Genomic DNA, 18,817 nt, shown 5'->3' with positions numbered 1-18,817 from the left:
AAAAATTGTAAGAGCAGCTGCCTACTACATTCTGCAGATGGGAGTAGAAAACCCTGCAAACTTCTTAATCAGTGCAAACAGGACTAATAGAGCAGTAATTATAACTCAAAACCTTTCTGCAGGGATTCTAGCAACAACTTTGTTCCACATTCTGATTAGATGTCTAACTGATCCTTTCTTTCATTCCTGTCGATGCTCTAAAACCTTGCTCAGGTCTACATGTGTTACATGCTGGTCAATTGTCCTGGGTTCAGCTGTAACAGTTATTTTTCTCCTTTGCAGATGGTGCACTGCTGTGTTTTCAACTTTAGTCTGGGAACAACGCTGATAATACATTGATGTTTCTAGCTGTTGCTAAGTAATGTTTACTGCGATCAAGGACTTTTCAGTCTCATGCTCTGCTAGTGAGGAGGGACACAGGAAAATGGGAGGAAGCAGAGACAGGACACCTGACCCAAACCAGCCAAAGGGGTATTCCATACCACAGCACGTCATGCCCAGTATATAAACTGGTGGGAGTTACCCGGAAGACCCTGCTTGGGTAGGGCTGGGTATCAGTTGGCAGGTGGTAAGCAACTGCATTGTGTATCACTTGTGTTTATTGTTTTCTTTTCCTTTTCCCCTTTTAGTTTTATATTCTCTCCCTTTGTCATTTCCCTTATAATCATTATTACTGTAGGTGGTAGCAGAAGTGGTTTTGTGTTATACCTTAGTTACCGGACTGTTCTTATCTCAACCCGTGAGATTTACATCTTTTGATTCTCCTCCCCATCCCTGTGGGAGCTGGGAGGAAAAAGTGCGGGGCAAAGTGAGTGAGTGGCTGTGTGGTTCTGAGTTACCAGCTGGGCTTAAACCATGACATCGATACTGGTTTTTTAGAACTTCCCAGTGATATCTGTCAATCGATTCCAATCCAACAATGAGTGGGCAGAGACTAAGATAAATCATACCCAGAATTTAACTACAGGTTTTGTTAGAAGGGTGTAACAGAGACCAAAGAATAATTTATTAAAGGCAGTCATAAAAACAAGTATCAGGGAGTGTTGTTGTTAGCGTAATATGTACAGGAAAAATTACTTTTTACAAAGGAAAAAAATAAAAAAAGCTTACTTCCATAGATGCTTACTCTGCTCTACCTGATGTAGAGCAGAAAATATTTTGACTTAGGCTTCCAGACATGCTCAGAATCTTAATTTTGAAATTCCAGGATAATTTTCCTTAGTTGGAATGAATACTTGAACAGAATAGGCATTTGTTGAATGTACTTGACACTTCTGTATTCTTTTTTGTTCTTTTTCCTACTTCTAAACACAGTTATTGAACCAGATAATACAGCTTTCCCCTGTATCTCCCAACTTTTGATGCCTTATAATGTATTTTTGATGTTTGTTTACTGCTTAAAGCCCTTATTATTAGATTCTTTTTTCATAGAATCATAGAATCAGAGAATAGTTAGGGTTGGAAAGGACCTCAAGATCATCCAGTTCCAACCCCCCTGCCATGGGCAGGGACACCTCACACTAAACCATCCCACCCAAGGCTTCATCCAACCTGGCCTTGAACACTGCCAGGGATGGAGCACTCACAACCTCCCTGGGCAACCCATTCCAGTGTCTCACCACCTTAACAGGAAAGAATTTCCTCCTTATATCCAATCTAAACTTCCCCTGTTTAAGTTTTAACCCGTTACCCCTTGTCCTGTCACTACAGTCCCTGACGAAGAGTCCCTCCCCAGCATCCCTATAGGCCCCCTTCAGGTACTGGAAGGCTGCTCTGAGGTCCCCACGCAGCCTTCTCTTCTCCAGGCTGAACAGACCCAACTTTCTCAGTCTATCTTCATATGGGAGGTGCTCCAGTCCCCTGATCATCCTCGTGGCCTCCTCTGGACTTGTTCCAGCAGTTCCATGTCCTTTTTATGTTGAGGACACCAGAACTGCACACAATGCTCCAGGTGAGGTCTCAGGAGAGCAGAGTAGAGGGGCAGGATCACCTCCTTCGACCTGCTGGTCACGCTCCTTTTGATGCAGCCCAGGATACGGTTGGCTTTCTGGGCTGCGAGCGCACACTGCAGCCGGCTCATGTTCATTTTCTCATCGACCAGCACCCCCAAGTCCTTCTCTGCAGGGCCGCTCTGAATCTCTCTTCCTGTCTTTATTGAGTGCCAGTCATTCGAAGAAAACTTCAACTATTTTATATCAACTTGGATTCATAATACTCCCAGAAGTTCAGTTATGAACATTTTATAAGGAGTCAGCTGGAGCACCATGGGACAAGATAATCTGCCACAAGATCATACACCAAGCCTGTCTCACAGCTAAGAAAGCATCCAAGCTTCCTGATTTACCAGACCCGGGCTCAGAATCGTTTTAAGTGTCATTAGGTGCTGTCGTTGGGCTTTTCACCCTCTTACACACTGTAGGACACCTCTGCTTCCTAAAATCTAGGAGATGGCATTACTTTGTTTGCGCAGAGGTCGAAAGTGCAGGAAGGCTGCTCTAAGGTCTCACTGGAGCCTTCTCTTCTCCAGGCTGCACAGCCCCAGGTCTCTCAGCCCGTCTTCACAGGAGGAGTACCTCAAAGCACTGGTTTCTCGGCTCCGGGCTGCACAGAACAAGTGTCTGCAGCGCACCCGCCGCACCCCGCAGGCTGTAACGGCAGCGCCCGGGCGGGCCGCGGGGCAGAGGCAGGCCGTGCTACGGCAGGCTCAAGTCTCCTTAGCGGCGGACGCGGCCCGGGCTGCAGGTGCAGGCCCCTCCTGCGCACAGCAGAGGGCGCGGCTGCAGCCGCCGCCGCACCGCGCCCCGCGGCGGGCGGGATGCGGGGCGCTCGCAAGCGGCTGTGCTCTGCCTTGGCGGCCGCTTACGTCCTCTTCTCACTCTACGCGGCCTACACCGTCTTCTTCCGGCCCCGGCGCCCGGCCGCTTCCCGTCCGGCGCACCGGGATCACCGCGGCCCGCGAGGTGAGAGCGGCGGTGGGGCCGCTCCGAGCCGCCCTGCCTGCCACCGGCCGAGCCGCTGCGGGTGTGCTCCGCGGCCGACGCGGTTTGTCAGCCACCGCCTGCGCCAGAAAGGCCTCGGCGCCCCGGGCGTGGGGGAGCGGCGGGGCCTTCCCCCGTTGTGTCCCCGGCCTGGAGAGCACGGGCCAGGCCGAGGGCAGCGCATCGCCTCCCAGCGCCTCTGCTCGGGAGCGCCGCGGCGGGCGGGGCCGGGGGGCGACCCCTGAGGGGGACGGGGCTGGCGGCGGCCATTTCCCCAGTGCTTTGTGGGGCACCGGGCCCGGGGCGGGTGGAAGCTTGTCAGGGGCTGCTTAACATCATGAGCTGGAGAGAATTCGTCCGTTTGCTAAGCTTACTAGGTTGTTCTTTTCACGTTAATGACGCTTTCGGGTTTCTTAGATCATGTTGCCTTGGGAAATGAAGAGTGGAATCCATGGGAAGGGGACGAGAAGAATGAGCTGGTTGCTTCTCAGCAGAGATACGAAGCTAATCTTAAGATGATAAAAAATGCAAGATCTCACTTAGAACAAATGAGCCTTAGAGTACAGATCTGGGGCAAAGCAGCAATTGGTAAGCAGAAGTAATCAATGTCTGTTAACCACTTCCTGTTACAGCACTTTACCTTTTTTTTTGGTCTGAAATGTACATATATAACTAGATAATACAGATTATACATGCATAATACATGAAGAGTGTTAAGGAACTGGTAGATGTAACTCAAATTTACATTAATACCAATATATATGAGTAGTTAGACTCCAGTTCCTTTGCACCAGTTCAAGGCTGTTTTTCAGATCTGTCAAAGAAAATTGCTCAAATGGTAGAGAAACACAGTTACTTTTTTCATAGAATCTAGCTTACAAGACAAGGACAGGCCTCTTGCTTGGCTAAACCGGAATATATATTTTTGTCACACTTCAACTTTGTGCAATAAAGCATCACACACTGAGGAATAAGGCGCTTTCTGTACTGCAGTATTACTGCTGCTGCTGAACTTTGAAATTATTCAGTTGTAGAAGACACGGAGCCAAGATCCTCTCAAGCTCTTTAACTAGTACTGAAGACATATAGTTCTTATTTAGCCTTTTTTGAACATAGAATCATAGAATAGTTAGGGTTGGAAAGGACCTCAAGATAATCTAGTTCCAACCCCCCTGCCATGGGCAGGGACACCTTACACTAAATCATCCCACCCAAGGCTTCATCCAGCCTTGAACACCGCCAGGGATGGAGCGCTCACAACCTCCCTGGGCAACCCATTCCAGTGCCTCACCACCCTAACAGGAAAGAATTTCCTCCTTATATCCAATCTAAACTTCCCCTGTTTAAGTTTTAACCTGTTACCCCTTGTCTTGTCACTACAGTCCCTGATGAAGAGTCCCTCCCCAAGTTTCCAGGTTCATTTGAACTTTACTTGCAGATAATTGTAGAATACATTGGTATACTATGTGGTGATGCATTCCTTCACAAAAATTTGATATGTTTCAGAAAAGCCTAAGAGAAGTATGTCCTTGAAGTGCTGATAAATACTTCTTCATTTTTAGGTGGTGCGTGTACTGGAAAGATAGGCTTAGAGAAGTGGTAGAGTGGTATATCCTTACTTGCTGATACTTTGACAGCCCAAGAATCTTTTTAAAGGCCCCAATGTGTGAAAAATTCATCTTCACTAATTCAAAGTCATATGGAATATGACATATATGAGAAGCTTTGTCATTTCTTTCCCATGTTCTTACGTTGTTATGCTTTTTAATTTCCCATAAATATTTTATTTGCTAAGAGTATGGAGTAGGTAAGATGTGTACACTCAGATTTTCAGTCCTTTGTTCCTTTATGTAGGTCTTTACCTGTGGCAACATATTTTTGGAGGGCACCTTGAGCCAGCTGAGGTGACTGCACAATGGAGAGAAGGAAGCCAAAAAGCAGGGAAAACATATTTCAGGTACTAGTTGCATGATGTTGACTTTAGTTGTGTTACCTTTAACAAATGATGTATTGGAAAGTTAAAGAACATATAAGATGCATATTTGCTTTATTTTGTCTGTCTCAGAAGTTGCAGTTAGTTTAGTAACTGGAACGGGTTTCCCAAGGAAGTTGTGAATGCCCTATCCCTGGCAGTGTTCAAGGCCAAGTCGGACAGGTGCCTTGAGCAACCTGGTCTAGTGGAAGGTGTCCCTGCAGGGGGGTTGTGACTAGATGATCTTAAGGTTGTTTCCAACCGAAACAGTTCTTAGTTGTAAATACTTTATGTTTGTCATGTTTTGATAACTGTGGAATACACACACAATTTCTGATTCAAAATAAGCACAGAAACTGCTTACGTTTATTCATGGAAAGACATACTTGATAGAACCAGCAAATTATAGCCCAAAACTTGTAAATGTTAAGAAATAGAAAACTATGGAGCAGTTTCATCTGTTCTATGAAAAAATGTGGAAGGATTTCCCAATACTGAGAGGGAGAGCAGCCAAGGGACCTTGGGAGGATGGGAAAAACAACCCTAGGAAAAGTTGAAGAAATGGGGTTTGCAGCTCATAGCTGGCTGAAAGACTCATGGAGTTGTGACGCAAGAAAATGTCTCCTGCTATTTGGTTTTTCTTCCACTCTGGGAAACGAGACTTCACTCATTCATTTCTAAATAGGACTGTATCAAACCCATGATTTCATAGAATCTTAAAATAGTTAGGGTTGGAAAGGACCTTAAGATCATCCACTTCCAATCCCCCGGCCATGGGCAGGGACATCTCACACTAAACCATGCCACCCAAGGCTCTGTCCAACCTGGCCTTGAACACCACCAGGGATGGAGCATTCACAACTTCCCTGGGCAACCCATTCCAGTGCCTCACCCACCCTTACAGTAAAGAATTTCTTCGTTATATCCAACCTGAACTTCCCCTGTTTAAGTTTTAACCCGTTACCCCTTGTCTTGTCACTGCAGTCCCTAATGAAGAGTCTCTCTCCAGCATCCATGTAGGCCCCCTTCAGATACTGGAAGGCTGCTATGAGGTCCCCATGCAGCCTTCTCTTCTCCAGGGTGAACAGCCCCTACTTCCTCAGCCTATCTTCATAGGGGAGGTGCTCCAGTCGCCTGATCATCCTCGTGGCCCTCCTCTGGACTTGTTCCAACAGTTCCATGTCCTTTTTATATTGAGGACACCAGAACTGCACACAATACTCCAGGTGAGGTCTCACAAGAGCAGAGTAGAGGGGCAGGATCACCTCTTTCAGCCTGCTGGTCACACTCCTCTTGATGCAGCCCAGGATATGGTTGGCTTTCTGGGCTGCGAGCACACACTGCAGCCGGCTCATGTTCATTTTCTCATCGACCAGCACCCCCAAGTCCTTCTCTGCAGGGCCGCTCTGAATCTCTTCTCTGCCCAACCTGTGGCTGTGCCTGGAATTGCTCCGACCCAGGTATAGGACCTTGCACTTGTCATGGTTAAACTTCATTAGGTTGGCACCAGCCCACCTTACAAGTGTGTCAGGATCCCTCTGGATGGCATCCCTTCCCTCCAGCATATCAACTGAACCACACAGCTTGGTGTCATCAGCAAACTTGCTGAGGGCGCACTTAATCCTGCTGTCCATGTCACTGAGAAAGATGTTGAACAAGATCAGTCCCAACACTGATCCCTGAAGGACACCGCTCGTTACCGGTCTCCAGCCGGACATCGAGCCATTGACCACAACTCTTTGTGTGCGGCCATCCAGCCAGTTCTTTATCCACCGAGTGGTCCATCCATCAAATTGATGTCTCTCCAATTTAGAGGCAAGGATGTCGTGTGGGACAGTGTCCAACGCTTTGCACACGTCCAGGTAGATTACATCAACTGCTCTACCCTTGTCCCATCAGTTCCATAGCCCCATCATAGAAGGCCACCAAATTGGTCAGGCAGGATTTCCCCTTAGTGAAGCCATGCTGGCTGTCACCAAGCACCTTGTTGTTTTTCATGTGCCTTAGCATGCCATCCAGGAGAATGTGCTCCAAGATTTTACCAGGCACAGAGGTGAAACTGACTGGTCTGTAATTCCCCGAGTCTTCCATTTTCCCCTTTTTGAAAATGGGGGTTATATTTCCCTTTTTCCAGTTGTTGGGAACTTCACCTGACTGCCATGATTTTTTAAATATGATGGCCAGTGGCTTAGCAACTTCATTCACCAGCTCCTTCAGGACCCACTCATGGATTTCATCAGGTCCCATGAACTTGTGTATGTTCAGGTTCTTAAGATGGTCTCGAACCAGATCCTCTCCTGCAGTGGGCCCAAGGTCTTCATTCTCACAGTGCCTGCCTCTGCCTTCCAAGGCTTGGGTGTTGTGGTCAGAGCCTTTGCTGGTGAAGACCGAGGCAAAGAAGTCATTCAGAACCTCAGCCTTCTCCAAATCCTCTGTAGCCAGTTGTCCCGATAGCTTCGGGAGGGGTCCTATGTTGTCCCTAGTCTGTTTTTTATTCCCTACATACCTATAGAATCCCTTCCTGTTACCCTTAACATCCCTAGCCAAGTTTAATTCTAACTGGGCCTTAGCTTTCCTAACCTGGTCCCTAGCTTGTTTCTGTTTATAACAAAAAACATTCTGTGAGCATCTGGTTAACTGCTTGATTTACAAAGATTACACTTGAAGCACTGTTTGTTTAAAAAATGGGTTTTGATCTGTGATCATGCATGTCTTAAGACAATTGTCAAACGTTTTATATTTAATGAACAGTATAGAACTTTGACGTCATATTTAATATCATTTTTAAGGCTTTCTGTAAGGATACAGTAAAAGCTGAAGGATTTTTTTTTCTTTTACAGTCTGCCCTAGTAGCTCTCCTATAGCATTTAGTCAATTTCACCAGGATCCACTTGTTAAAAAAGCTTTCTTTTAAAGAATAAATGATGTGCTTAACTGTTGCTTCAGAAAGGTGGTTATTCCTCGCACAGTAAGATAGGGTTCTAGTTGAAATTCGTAGATAATTTTTGAAGTAAATACGTGATTGTGAATTGGAAGGGATTTTTTTGAAGAGAGAGGGTACAATACTTTCTTTGAATGGAGACTTGTGCCTTGTCCTGGGTTCAGCAGTAGCAGTCATTTTTTTGTCCTTCTTAGTAGCTGGTGCAGCGCTGTGTTTTGACTTTCGGCCTGGGAACAGAGCTGGTAACACCGATATTTTTAGTTACTGCTCAAATGTTTAGACTGGCCATAGGACTTTGTGAGTCTCATGCTCTGCCAGGGAGGAGGGGAAGCCGGGAGGAAGCAGAGACAGGACACCTGACCCAAGCTAGCCAAAGAGGTATTCCATACCACAGCACGTCATGCCCTGGGAGGTAACTGGGAGTTACTCGAAAGGGCACTCGCTTTCTTTGGGGTCGGGCTCATTTTGGCAGGTGGTATCGTATTCTCTTCCCTTGTTATTTCCCTTATCATTATTATTATTGGTGGTAGCAGTAGTGATTTGTGTTATACCTTGGTTACTGGACTGCTCTTATCTCAGTCCGTGGTAGTTACATTCTTTTGATTCTCCTCCCCATCCTTCCGGGAGGAGGGGAAAGGAAAGAAAGAGGTGGGGGGGGGGTAGTAGAAACTGTGTGGCTGACTGGGTTTAAACCACAACAGCCTGTAGTGTTATCTTGGTGGGAAGAGACTTGTTTCTAGAAGTAAAATTTTAGAAGCTTTAGAAATCAATGGCATTCTGTCAGATAGACTGTCTTCTTGGTATGGATGTGAGAATTTTTTCCAAGTCTTTGCCTTTCATGTTTATAAAATGAAGGGAATTTGCTGCACTTAATGAGTCTGTCACTTGACTGATTATGGTTATTTTCTCTCTGGTGTGCCTGTTTCAGTTGAAAAATAGCCTCCCATAGTTCCTCAGGGTATGCATCTCTCAAAGGAAGACTTCTGTACTAGCATTTAAATATCTTCTTGTTGTGTTTAGAGGAACCAGGGATAATAAGAGTCTTTATTGTAACTTCAACTTATATGTTAGATCCTATAAAAATACAGAGTTTAAGTTTGGTACTGATGTAACAGAGGTTATAATTTGACAGATTAGTAGGAACTTGTATAAAGTATAGAAAATAAATATAACTGTCACTTAAATTATTAGAATTTTGAAATTAAATTGTTCTACTTTTTACTCAAATGGGAAATGTTATTTTAGTTTGGGTTTTTTTTGGTCAGGAGTAATTAGTACATGATTTTTTCTGCTCTCTGATTATAAGATATTACAGAATTGTCGATTTCTTTAATGCCTGGCCAAGGTAAATTATCTCCAGTTGATTACTAGATGAGGCTAGAGGGAACTAGCTGAGGTGACATATTTGGAGAATATGTGCTGCTGTGCAGTGTTTTGTGGTAAGTAATGATTGTTAAAACATAGACCTCTCATGAATGTTCTTAAAGAACGTCAAATCTGAAAACACAATGCCAAAATATCACTTGAACACGGGTGCATGAAAAAGCCCATTTTGTATATGTATAATAGAGAATACACATTTTATATAGATTTTGATGGCTTCAAGTTTTTACCAAAGAAGTTGCCTAAATAATGCTAAAATTACCAGCTTGTTCATGAAATGCAGGGACATGTATTTAAAAACACGAGTGGAGAAAGAGCTGCGTAGCTGTGGATTCTAGTGGCATTGGCACATTCATACATGTAGGAGAGCAGGGTTTCACGCTTTCTTTGGCCTGGAGCGATTCACATCCTTCCCTCCTGTCATCTAGGAGGATGTTGTTGAGCAAGGAGTGCCAACCTTCTTATCTCTTGTCCTTAAGTAAGAGCATTCCTAAATTTCTGTTCCAGTGGGGGTCACACCCTCTCTGTTTCATAAATGTTCAGTGTTGCCTTCTCCGAATCCCTGTTAACCCCAGCTGTTCAGCAGTTCTTAAGTCTGGTTCTGCTGTCCTTTCACAAATTGCCACCATTATGATTCATGCCAGAATGAAAGCATATTGGTCAGCAAAGATTTCTTTACCTGCCAAAGGATTGTGCCAAGAATAGCTTGTGACAATTCAGTTTCCTTAATACCCTTTGGTGAAGCTTTTTGAAAATCCAAATACACTATGTCTACTGGATCCTCTGTATTATTTACCTATTCATAGATTTCCATCAGATTGGTGGAACAGCAGTGTTTGTCCACATATGAGATCAGTGATTTTACCTTTTGATAAGATACAGTGATCTTACTATTTATTACACTCTTCCAAAGAGGGAATTTATACAGACCAGTCTGCTCCAGAGTCCTCAAGCTGTTTTGTAGATGGGAATAATACTGGTGGACCCCTTCTCATAAGGCATAGTGGCTCTTTATAATGACAGCTGCACACCTTTGCCAGAGGTTCTACAATCCCATGTTTGAATTCCTTAAGAATTCCCAAGTGAATGCCATCCAGGTCCAAATCCTCTGTTTGATAAAATATTTGTGGTCTTTTACCTTGTATTTCTTGCTGAGAAAAATGAGTTAGATACAGGATTTTTTTCTGTTATGGCTTTGGCATCCCATTTTAAACTGTTGTCCCTCCAGTTCTGTAGTTGTCTTTTTGGTATATTTTTAATGTATTTTGGTTTTTGTGTGTTTCAAGAACCTTTACTTTTAACTAAAGCATCGTTTTTCTTTTTACGTCAGAGACTGTAGTGACAGGACAAGGGGTAATGGGTTGAAACTTAAACAGGGAAAGTTTAGATTGGATATAAGGAGGAAATTCTTTCCTGTTAGGGTGCTGAGGCACTGGAATAGGTTGCCCAGGGAGATTGTGAGTGCTCCATCCCTGGCGGTGTTCAAGGCCAGGTTGGATGAAGCCTTGGGTGGGACGGTTTAGTTTGAGGTGTCCCTGCCCATGGCAGGGGGATTGGAACTAGATGATCTTGAGGTCCTTTCCAACCCTAACTATTCTATGATTCTATGATTCTGTTTTTGAAAGGTGCTTTTCAAATTGCTTTTAGCATTATTTTTTTCTTCGCATTTCATAAGCAGTATTTTGTGAGGTTTGATGTCCTTGTTTGGGCAAGCTTTTAATTGTTTTCAATGTTGACTTTTGGCCTTTGACAGCTTCCCTAACTTTTCTATTAAGCCATATGCATTTTGGAGGTCTGTATTGTTTTCTTTTGGGATTGAGGCACACAGCATACCTGAGCTGCTTACACAGTGTTTTTGAACAGCTCCTTGCAAGCTACTTCTTACTTAGGCTACTCCCGTCAGAGGGACTTTTTTCTCGATTTTTCTCATTTTTAATTCCTTTGTTTCATATGGAGTATCACTATGCTGGTTGTATTTGGTACATTCCCTCCTGCTACAGTGTTAAGCTTAATTATGCTTCTGTTGCAGAATAGTTGTCTAACACCTTTGGAGTTAAGTCTGGGTGACCCCAGTCTGAAATAGCATCTTGTCATATGGGTTCTAAGACTAGTAAGGAAAAACAAGGACTTGACAGGAAACAAGTAATTTATCGAGTCCAAAAGTGTAATCTTCCCATAGCATCCTTGAGCTAACCTTCATGTGAGTAGTGAAAATCTCTTAGAACTACTGCCTTAATTTTGTAGCTTTTGTAATCTCTCTTTATGTTTCTCATGTTCCCACTGGGAGTTAATAGTACAACCTTAGCTCTGTGGTTTATTGGAGTATAGGATTTCCATACTTTTCTCTTTTCCCAACTTTTTTGCACTGAGAAAGTTCATGTTTTCCTGCACACAGGTCACTGCTTCCCCACCTGTACATCTGGTTATTCCTGTAAAGTTGATAAGCCTCACAGCACTCTGTCTATAGATGAAACACTTTTCCCCCAGGTCTCTTTTTCAAGGCAGTCACTGGATTGACTACATACATGATTCACTATTTTGGGCATTTTGATGTTCAAGATGTTCTCTCTTACAAATCTTTTCTCATTGTCTGTTCTCATGTCTGTTAAACTCTTGGCTCCAAAATACGCCACTCCCACCAAGACAGCAGCATACTAGTTTAACTCAGGTTTAGTATAATGCTTGCCTGAGGTCTGTCTGCTTCACATAACCTCATTGGAATAGTTTTTACAGCTTTTGCTGTGAATTTTGTTTTCCTCACTAAGCACGCTTGACCTGAAACTAACTGTCAGTCTCAGTGCTTCATGAGTTAAAACTCATGCTCATTCTAAATCAGTTAAAACTCATTCTGAATTAAGCATTGCTGGTAGCTGAAAAACTGTAGGAATGCAGCAGACTTGGAAAACTTAACACTTAATTGACTCTTGGTGGGGGGGGGGGGGGTGTGCTACTTTTTTTCCTCTACTCTTCCCAAGCTGTAATCACTAATCCTTTGAGTTCAGTCAATAAATAGTCTGTTAACATCTCAGTTACTGAAGAACAAGAGCTGAACCAAACACTGGTTTGCTTAATTTAGGTTCATAATTAACTGTTGTCAGATACTTATAAATGATTATTGATTTAATGATTTTGCTACATGATTGAAATTACTCTGTGAAATACATTGCGAAAGCTCTAGAAATGCAGTTTTCTGCCTGAAATATTTGTGCTTACTAGTTTATATCAGCGCATAAAATTTGACCTGGGTCACTCAAGCAACATAAATTTACATTTACTTAAACACCTCTCGTGTTACAAATTCTACGGAGTATCAGATGACACAGGGGTTTTGTGGTCTAACCTTAACTGCACCAAAATTACAAAGAAAAGTAGTATGCCAAACCAGTCCTTCGTAATGATACTTGGTTTAGTATTCTCTTACAGATTTTTGGGAGGGCCTCTCTTTTCTTGTGGTACAGTATTCATTGGCTATTACTGGAATTAAAAAAAAAGTTGACTTTCAGTGAACATTAAAGTATATCCCTCTTTTTTTTTTTTTTACAGTTGATTGGTTTACCCACATGTTGAGTTTTGAATATGGTAGTAGTTCTGATTTATTGACAAAATATCTTATTTTATAAGCCTGAATCTCCTTTTTCCTTAATAAAAATGAAGGCAGCTTTATTCCCGTGTTAAGCTGTGAATACTAACAGCAGAAATGGTTACAGCTTCATAGTTATTTTGCAGTATACTGCGTTTATTGAAGGGGGGAAAAAAATCCTTGGAGTACAGACTGTGTAGTAAGGGTGTTTAGAGCATTAAGGTAAATGATTTGTCATAAGGGTGTTTACTGTTTGTATTTTGGTTTTCACAGCTTCATCACTGGTCCATCTGTAGTTCCTGGCTACTTCTCAGTTGAAGCTGAAAATGTTGTGCTAGTTCTGAATGGAAGAGAAAAAGCGAAGATCACTTACGCCACTCAGTGGTTGCATTATGCACAAACGTTAATTCAGACTCACAAACTACAGCATGTAGCAGTTGTGCTGCTTGGAAGTGAGCAGTGCAACAATGAATGGATTCAACCATATCTGAAAAGAAATGGAGGATTTGTAAATCTGCTCTTCATTACGTACGACTATGCATTGGTAAATGAAGAAGATATTTTGCAGTGGCCTTTAGGAGTAGCTACGTAAGTGCTCTAGACACAAATGATGATTGAAACAGAATTGTTATCCATAAGGTGTGGAAAATACTCATGAATGTTTCTGCTGATATCCAGAGCAATTATAGTAAGTAAACAGTAGAATGTGAGCCTGTTCATGATTTTCTAAATCAGGCATTGGAATCTTTGGAATTGCATTTAGCAATAAAGATGATAACAGGAAAATAATGCTGGGATTTAGGGAGCTTAAAAAAATGAACCTGTGTCTGGTTAACCAGGTTTTCTGTTTGATTATTTTTTTCTTTCGTGGATCTGTTGTTGAGATTTATCATAACTGCTGATGTACTACATACCAGTGACACGAGGATTTAGAAGATACTTATGTAATTAAATGTCAGCTACTGCTTGTTTAGGAAAGGGATGGTATTGGTGGTACTTTTTTTTTAACACCTGTTATTGCTCTCAATAGGATGTCTTATAGCTCCTGTTTGGAATTACTATACTCCAGTATCACATATAAGCTGGTTTAACTGCTTACTCACAAAAACGTTTTTGGTGTGCTTACTGCTTAAGCTAATGTGTGGCATATAAAGGTTTGGTTCAGTTAGCTGCATTTTTATTCTGTATTGACAGAGTTAATAGTGGTTTAGCTACTTCTGGTAATAGAAGATGAAAAGATGATACCTTGTGTTGAATTTAAATTCAGTAGCCTGTATTGAGCCAGTTGGCAAACTGTGTTTTTAGATGTAGCTTGAACACAGTGTCATTGAAATAGACTAGATTTAAATTCTTGCTGGTGTCTGGGAATTGTTGGCATTGGAAGTTCCTGGTAAGAAGCTGAGTTTTGAGTTGCAAAGGTTAAGTTGACATAACAGAAAGTAATAAGAGTTACAGCAGTAAATTGCAGTGCAAAGCTGGGTGGAGAAAGATGCATCAGGTATCAGAATGGGGCTTCGCAGCCCTTGCACACCAACAGTTGTAAAAACTGTGGTTAAAGGTACGCAAATGCGCCAGATTTTCCAAATGAAGAGGGAAAACAGAGATGTAGAAACCTTCATAAATATTTGTCTTGAAGAAAAAATGGTTCTCTGAAAGTGAATTAACATTCATCACTCAGCAGAACAAGGAAAGGACTGTTTTATCAAAATTTAATGAAAAGAAATGTAAAGGGAAATTTAAAGGGAATGTAAAGACACTGAATATGTTGTCAGAACCATTAACAGCAATAAAGAAATCAATATGTAATAGAGACTACCTTTGAAACCAGTAGGAATTGGGATCAGGGTATATCTTTTCTTACAAAAAAAAGAAACAGCAGAGATGTAGAACAGTGATCAAGCAAAAATAACAACAGTAGGAGTATGTGTCTTTGAGAATGCAAAGGAGCAGAAACTTTCTTAACATTCAGCTGTAGCAGGAAAAGTACTAACTTTATGTAATGAATGCCAAGTGCAAGGTCCTATACCTGGGTCGGAGCAATCCCAGACGCAGCCACAGATTGGGCAGAGAAGAGATTCGGAGCAGCCCTGCAGAGAAGGACTTGGGGGTGTCAATGAGAAGCTGAACAGAAGCCAGCAGTGTGCGCTCGCAGCCCAGAAAGCCAACCGTATCCTGGGCTGCATCAAGAGGAGCGTGACAAGCAGGTCGAAGGAGGTGATCCTGCCCCTCTACTCTGCTCTTGTGAGACCTCACTTGCAGTATGGTGTGCAATTCTGGTGTCCTCAACATAAAAAGGACATGGAACTGCTGGAACAAGTCCAGAGGAGGCCACGAGGATGATCAGGGGACCTCCCGTATGAAGATAGGCTGAGGAAGTTGGGTCTGTTCAGCCTGGAGAAGAGAAGGCTGCGTGGAGAGCTCATAGCAGCCTGCCAGTACCTGAAGGGGGCCTATAGGGATGCTCTTCGTCAGGGACTGTAGTGACAGGAGAAGGGGTAACGGGTTCAAACTTAAACAGGGGAAGTTTAGACTGGATACAAGGAGGAAATTCTTTCCTGTTAGGGTGGTGAGGCACTGGAATGGGTTGCCCAGGGAGGTTGTGAATGCTCCATCCCTGGCAGTGTTGATGGCCAGGTTGGAGAGAGCCTTGGGTGGGATGATTTAGTGTGAGGTGTGCCTGCCCATGGCAGGGGGGGTTGGAACTTGATGATCTTAAGGTCCTTTCCAACCCTAACTATTCTATGATTCTATTCTATTCTATGATTCTAAAAGGTTAGTGCTAGCCCCTCAGCTGCAGCAGTGTTTCACTGACTGTCATGCTGACCAAAATAAGTGAGGTATGATTCAAAGAATCAGTCAAAATAAGAATGTCTGATGTGGTGAAAAGTTGTCTTGAAGGGTGGCATACAATTTACACTGGATTGCAGGACTTTGCATTGATTTTGTTGAGTCCAAAAAGACAATTTAAATAGCTTGTATGACAGCTATTTAGTAGCCAAAAGATTAGATTAATGAAGTCCACTCAGATCAAAATGGGATTTTCACTTTGAGAAGATACTAGTGTTATTTTCAGTTACTAAGCATGTCCAGAGATTAAGGTAGCTGACATTTAAATTCCGTAGTTACCATTAACCTGGCCATTTCAGTTATAACTAGAGGTTGTAGCAAGAACAGCTGCTTTTGAAAAACCATGTTTCTCAAGGATGCTTTGTAACATGCACACATAATGTCTCTGATGTCAAAAGAAAACATAAGTATTCTGGAAAGTCTCTGAGAGCAAAGGGAATAGAGACAAACTTGCACTGACTTGCTTGTGTGTCTGTGTTTATAGATGTGTATTGGGAACAAATAGGTTGTTTTAGTCTTAGAATCTGCTGCAGTAAAGATGAAATGGTGTAAAATGTTTTTTCTTTGACATAAAACATACACTCGTCTAATGGGTATGTTGTTTTTACAGCTACAGAAATTTTCCAGTTGTAGAACCCAGCTGGTCAATGCTACATGATCCAAGATCTTTCTTATGTAATTTCTTAGGAACAGTTTATAAGAACTCTTCTAGGGAAACACTAATGGAAGTTCTGCAGCAGGATGGGCTTGACAAACTTTGCTGGATTGCAGCCAGAGAACAGTAAGACTTTGATTTACTTTGTGAAAATATTCGAACTTTTTTGCCTAGTTCATTATTACCAATCCCTTATTGAATGTTAAAAAATAGTACAAATAAAGGTAACCAGTCAGAATTAAAACAGAGAACGTTCCTGACGCTCTTTGTTTAGGTCTTCATAACACGACAGCCTTTCTATTGCTGTCTTTTACGTAAAGCATATTTTTAAAGATATAGAAAAATCCCTGATGTATGCTATGTACAAAGACCATATTTTTTTTCCCTTACATACATTTGATTATGGTGGGAGAAGAAAAATTTCTGTTGTACCTTGTGTGTGTTAATGTCTTAGTAGAACAAAATGATATCTGTGTTTTGTTGTATTCCATAGAAGAGACTGGCTTTAATCTGCACAGCACAGATCTCATTTCAACTAAGTAGAACAGATCTTTTGACTAACAGCATCAGGGTTCTGATTGTGTGTATTAATTTTGCCAAGCAACACCTGTAAAATGTTTGATAGCATTGGGAAGACCTCAGCTCCACCCTGATGGAGAATCTCAGGAGCTGGATTATATCTGTGACTTAAAAGATATTCTGAGGTGCTTCAAGCAGATGGATTCAGTTTAATGGCTCGCTTTTCATGCTAACTTTTGAAGAGCAAACCTCAATTGAGTTCCAGTGTTTAAGGTCCGGAGAAAACAAAAAAATCATTAAGAAGTCCATTGAGTGTCTCCCTTTATGTCTGTTTCTGAACTATGATGTGAAGTAAATTGACATGTGCATCATCTAGGTCATGCAGATGTAAAGTGGTGTTTCAATTTGCTTGTTGTACTTCTAAGTATTAACAATTATCTAAAAGGACCCTATCTTAAAAGTGTTACAGTCTGTTTTTGACAGTGACTGGCGTTTTCAGAAAACTTTTAGAAGACTCTTTAGGTATAGTTTAGACAAAAAGCAAAAGCCAGTTGATTGTGTGTGCAGTGTGAAACTCATGTTGACAGCATTTTCAGTTTTATAGATAATTGAAATAAAAGCATATCTCTTTTTTCATTGCAGTGCCTGTAGGGAAAAATACTAATTTTCAACCACTTTACCTTCCTAGGTGGCAGCCTCAAGAAACAAATGAAAGTTTCAAAAACTATCAAGATGCCCTGCTGCAGAGTGATTTGACATTGTGCCCAGTGGGAATAAATACAGAATGCTATAGAATTTATGAAGCGTGTTCATATGGATCTCTGCCTGTTATAGAAGATGTAATGACACCAGGTGATTGCGGAAATTCATCAATGTACCACAGTGCTCCATTACAATTATTAAAGACCATGGGAGCTCCATTTATCTTTATTAAAAACTGGAAAGAGCTTCCTGCTGTTCTGGAGAAAGAAAAAAAAATGAGCTTACAAGATAAGATTCAAAGGAGAAAAAAGCTTTTAGAATGGTATCGAAACTTCAAAGCATGGATGAGACAGAAATTCATTAATAGTCTGGAAAATTCATTTTTGTCCAGTGATAAAGGGTAAATTGTCTCTTTTGAAAATCTAGACAGGGTGGATGCATTCCTTTTGAAGTCAACAGAATTGTGCTAGGTTGGCCAGGAGCTATGTTTGGTTCTCCATCCTTAACAACTTCCGGAGAGGTTGTTGACTTAGCAGGATGATAGTCTGTAAGGATGTCAACAGTTTTATTACTAGTTTCACAATTTCCATGTTGCTGTGATTTTATTTTTTTTTTTAAGAGAATATCTTTTGAGCGTGTGAAGTTGTTAAAATCCAACATGCGAACAACAGTTGTGCTCAAAGAAGAGGAAGGGAAAAGCTGTATTGTACAGGGTAATTTATTATGTAGACTGAAGAAGAGAAGCATGATTGTAGCAAAATTGCCAGGTTTAGCACGGTCATTAAGATATATCCTGGTAAGGTGCTTGTTTTGAAAATGTGAACTGTTTACTTGATTGGCATTTCATGTCCAAGAAGGTGGCCATAAAGCTAATTAAACACTGTGGAATAAAAATGTACATTTCAAGGTAAAACCAGAAACCTTTTTCTTAGAAATGCTTCATAGCAATTTATTTCCCCTTTAACTTCAGATATCAAAATTGCTTGCTTTCATTTCTGTTTAGTCTTGGGACATAACCCTTGTGAAGTTCTCCTCTGGGAGTATTCATTACCTGCATTTACAGCTGCACATTCCAAACACCAGGCTTGAAGCGTGAATCTGCTTGTAGCTTATCTCATTGCTCAACATCTGCTGAAACTTGTCAATTCCAAAAGATGGCAGAAGTGCAATAGTGCATGTTTATGATAGTACATGTGCAACAAGCAGTTTCAACAGGTTTTGTTAAATGTAGCCCAGGGGA

At 41.9% G+C, this 18,817-nt stretch overlaps 1 protein-coding gene across 2 annotated transcripts; it reads left to right on the top strand.

Annotated features, from left to right (window-relative positions):
• The first annotated feature begins 2,755 nt into the window (after positions 1 to 2,755).
• Positions 2,756 to 18,475, top strand: RXYLT1 (ribitol xylosyltransferase 1). Of its 2 annotated transcripts, XM_065683895.1 has the most exons (6): positions 2,760 to 2,960; positions 3,396 to 3,566; positions 4,833 to 4,935; positions 13,128 to 13,442; positions 16,312 to 16,482; positions 17,564 to 18,475. In XM_065683895.1, the coding sequence occupies exons 1-6, from the start codon at positions 2,816 to 2,818 to the stop codon at positions 17,979 to 17,981; spliced, it is 1,323 nt and encodes a 440-aa protein (XP_065539967.1). In that variant the 5' UTR covers positions 2,760 to 2,815; the 3' UTR covers positions 17,982 to 18,475. The 2 variants fall into 2 exon arrangements, with proteins under 2 accessions (XP_065540055.1, XP_065539967.1); XM_065683983.1 differs by lacking the exon at positions 17,564 to 18,475 and having other exon boundaries at positions 2,756 to 2,960; positions 16,389 to 16,480.
• The last annotated feature ends 342 nt before the right edge of the window (positions 18,476 to 18,817 follow it).

The sequence above is a fragment of the Lathamus discolor genome, chromosome 1, assembly GCF_037157495.1.
Source record: "Lathamus discolor isolate bLatDis1 chromosome 1, bLatDis1.hap1, whole genome shotgun sequence".
In the NCBI taxonomy this organism is placed as follows: Eukaryota; Metazoa; Chordata; class Aves; order Psittaciformes; family Psittacidae; genus Lathamus; species Lathamus discolor.
Note: the sequence above shows the minus strand (reverse complement) of the source record. Positions and strands in the feature narration are given on the sequence as shown.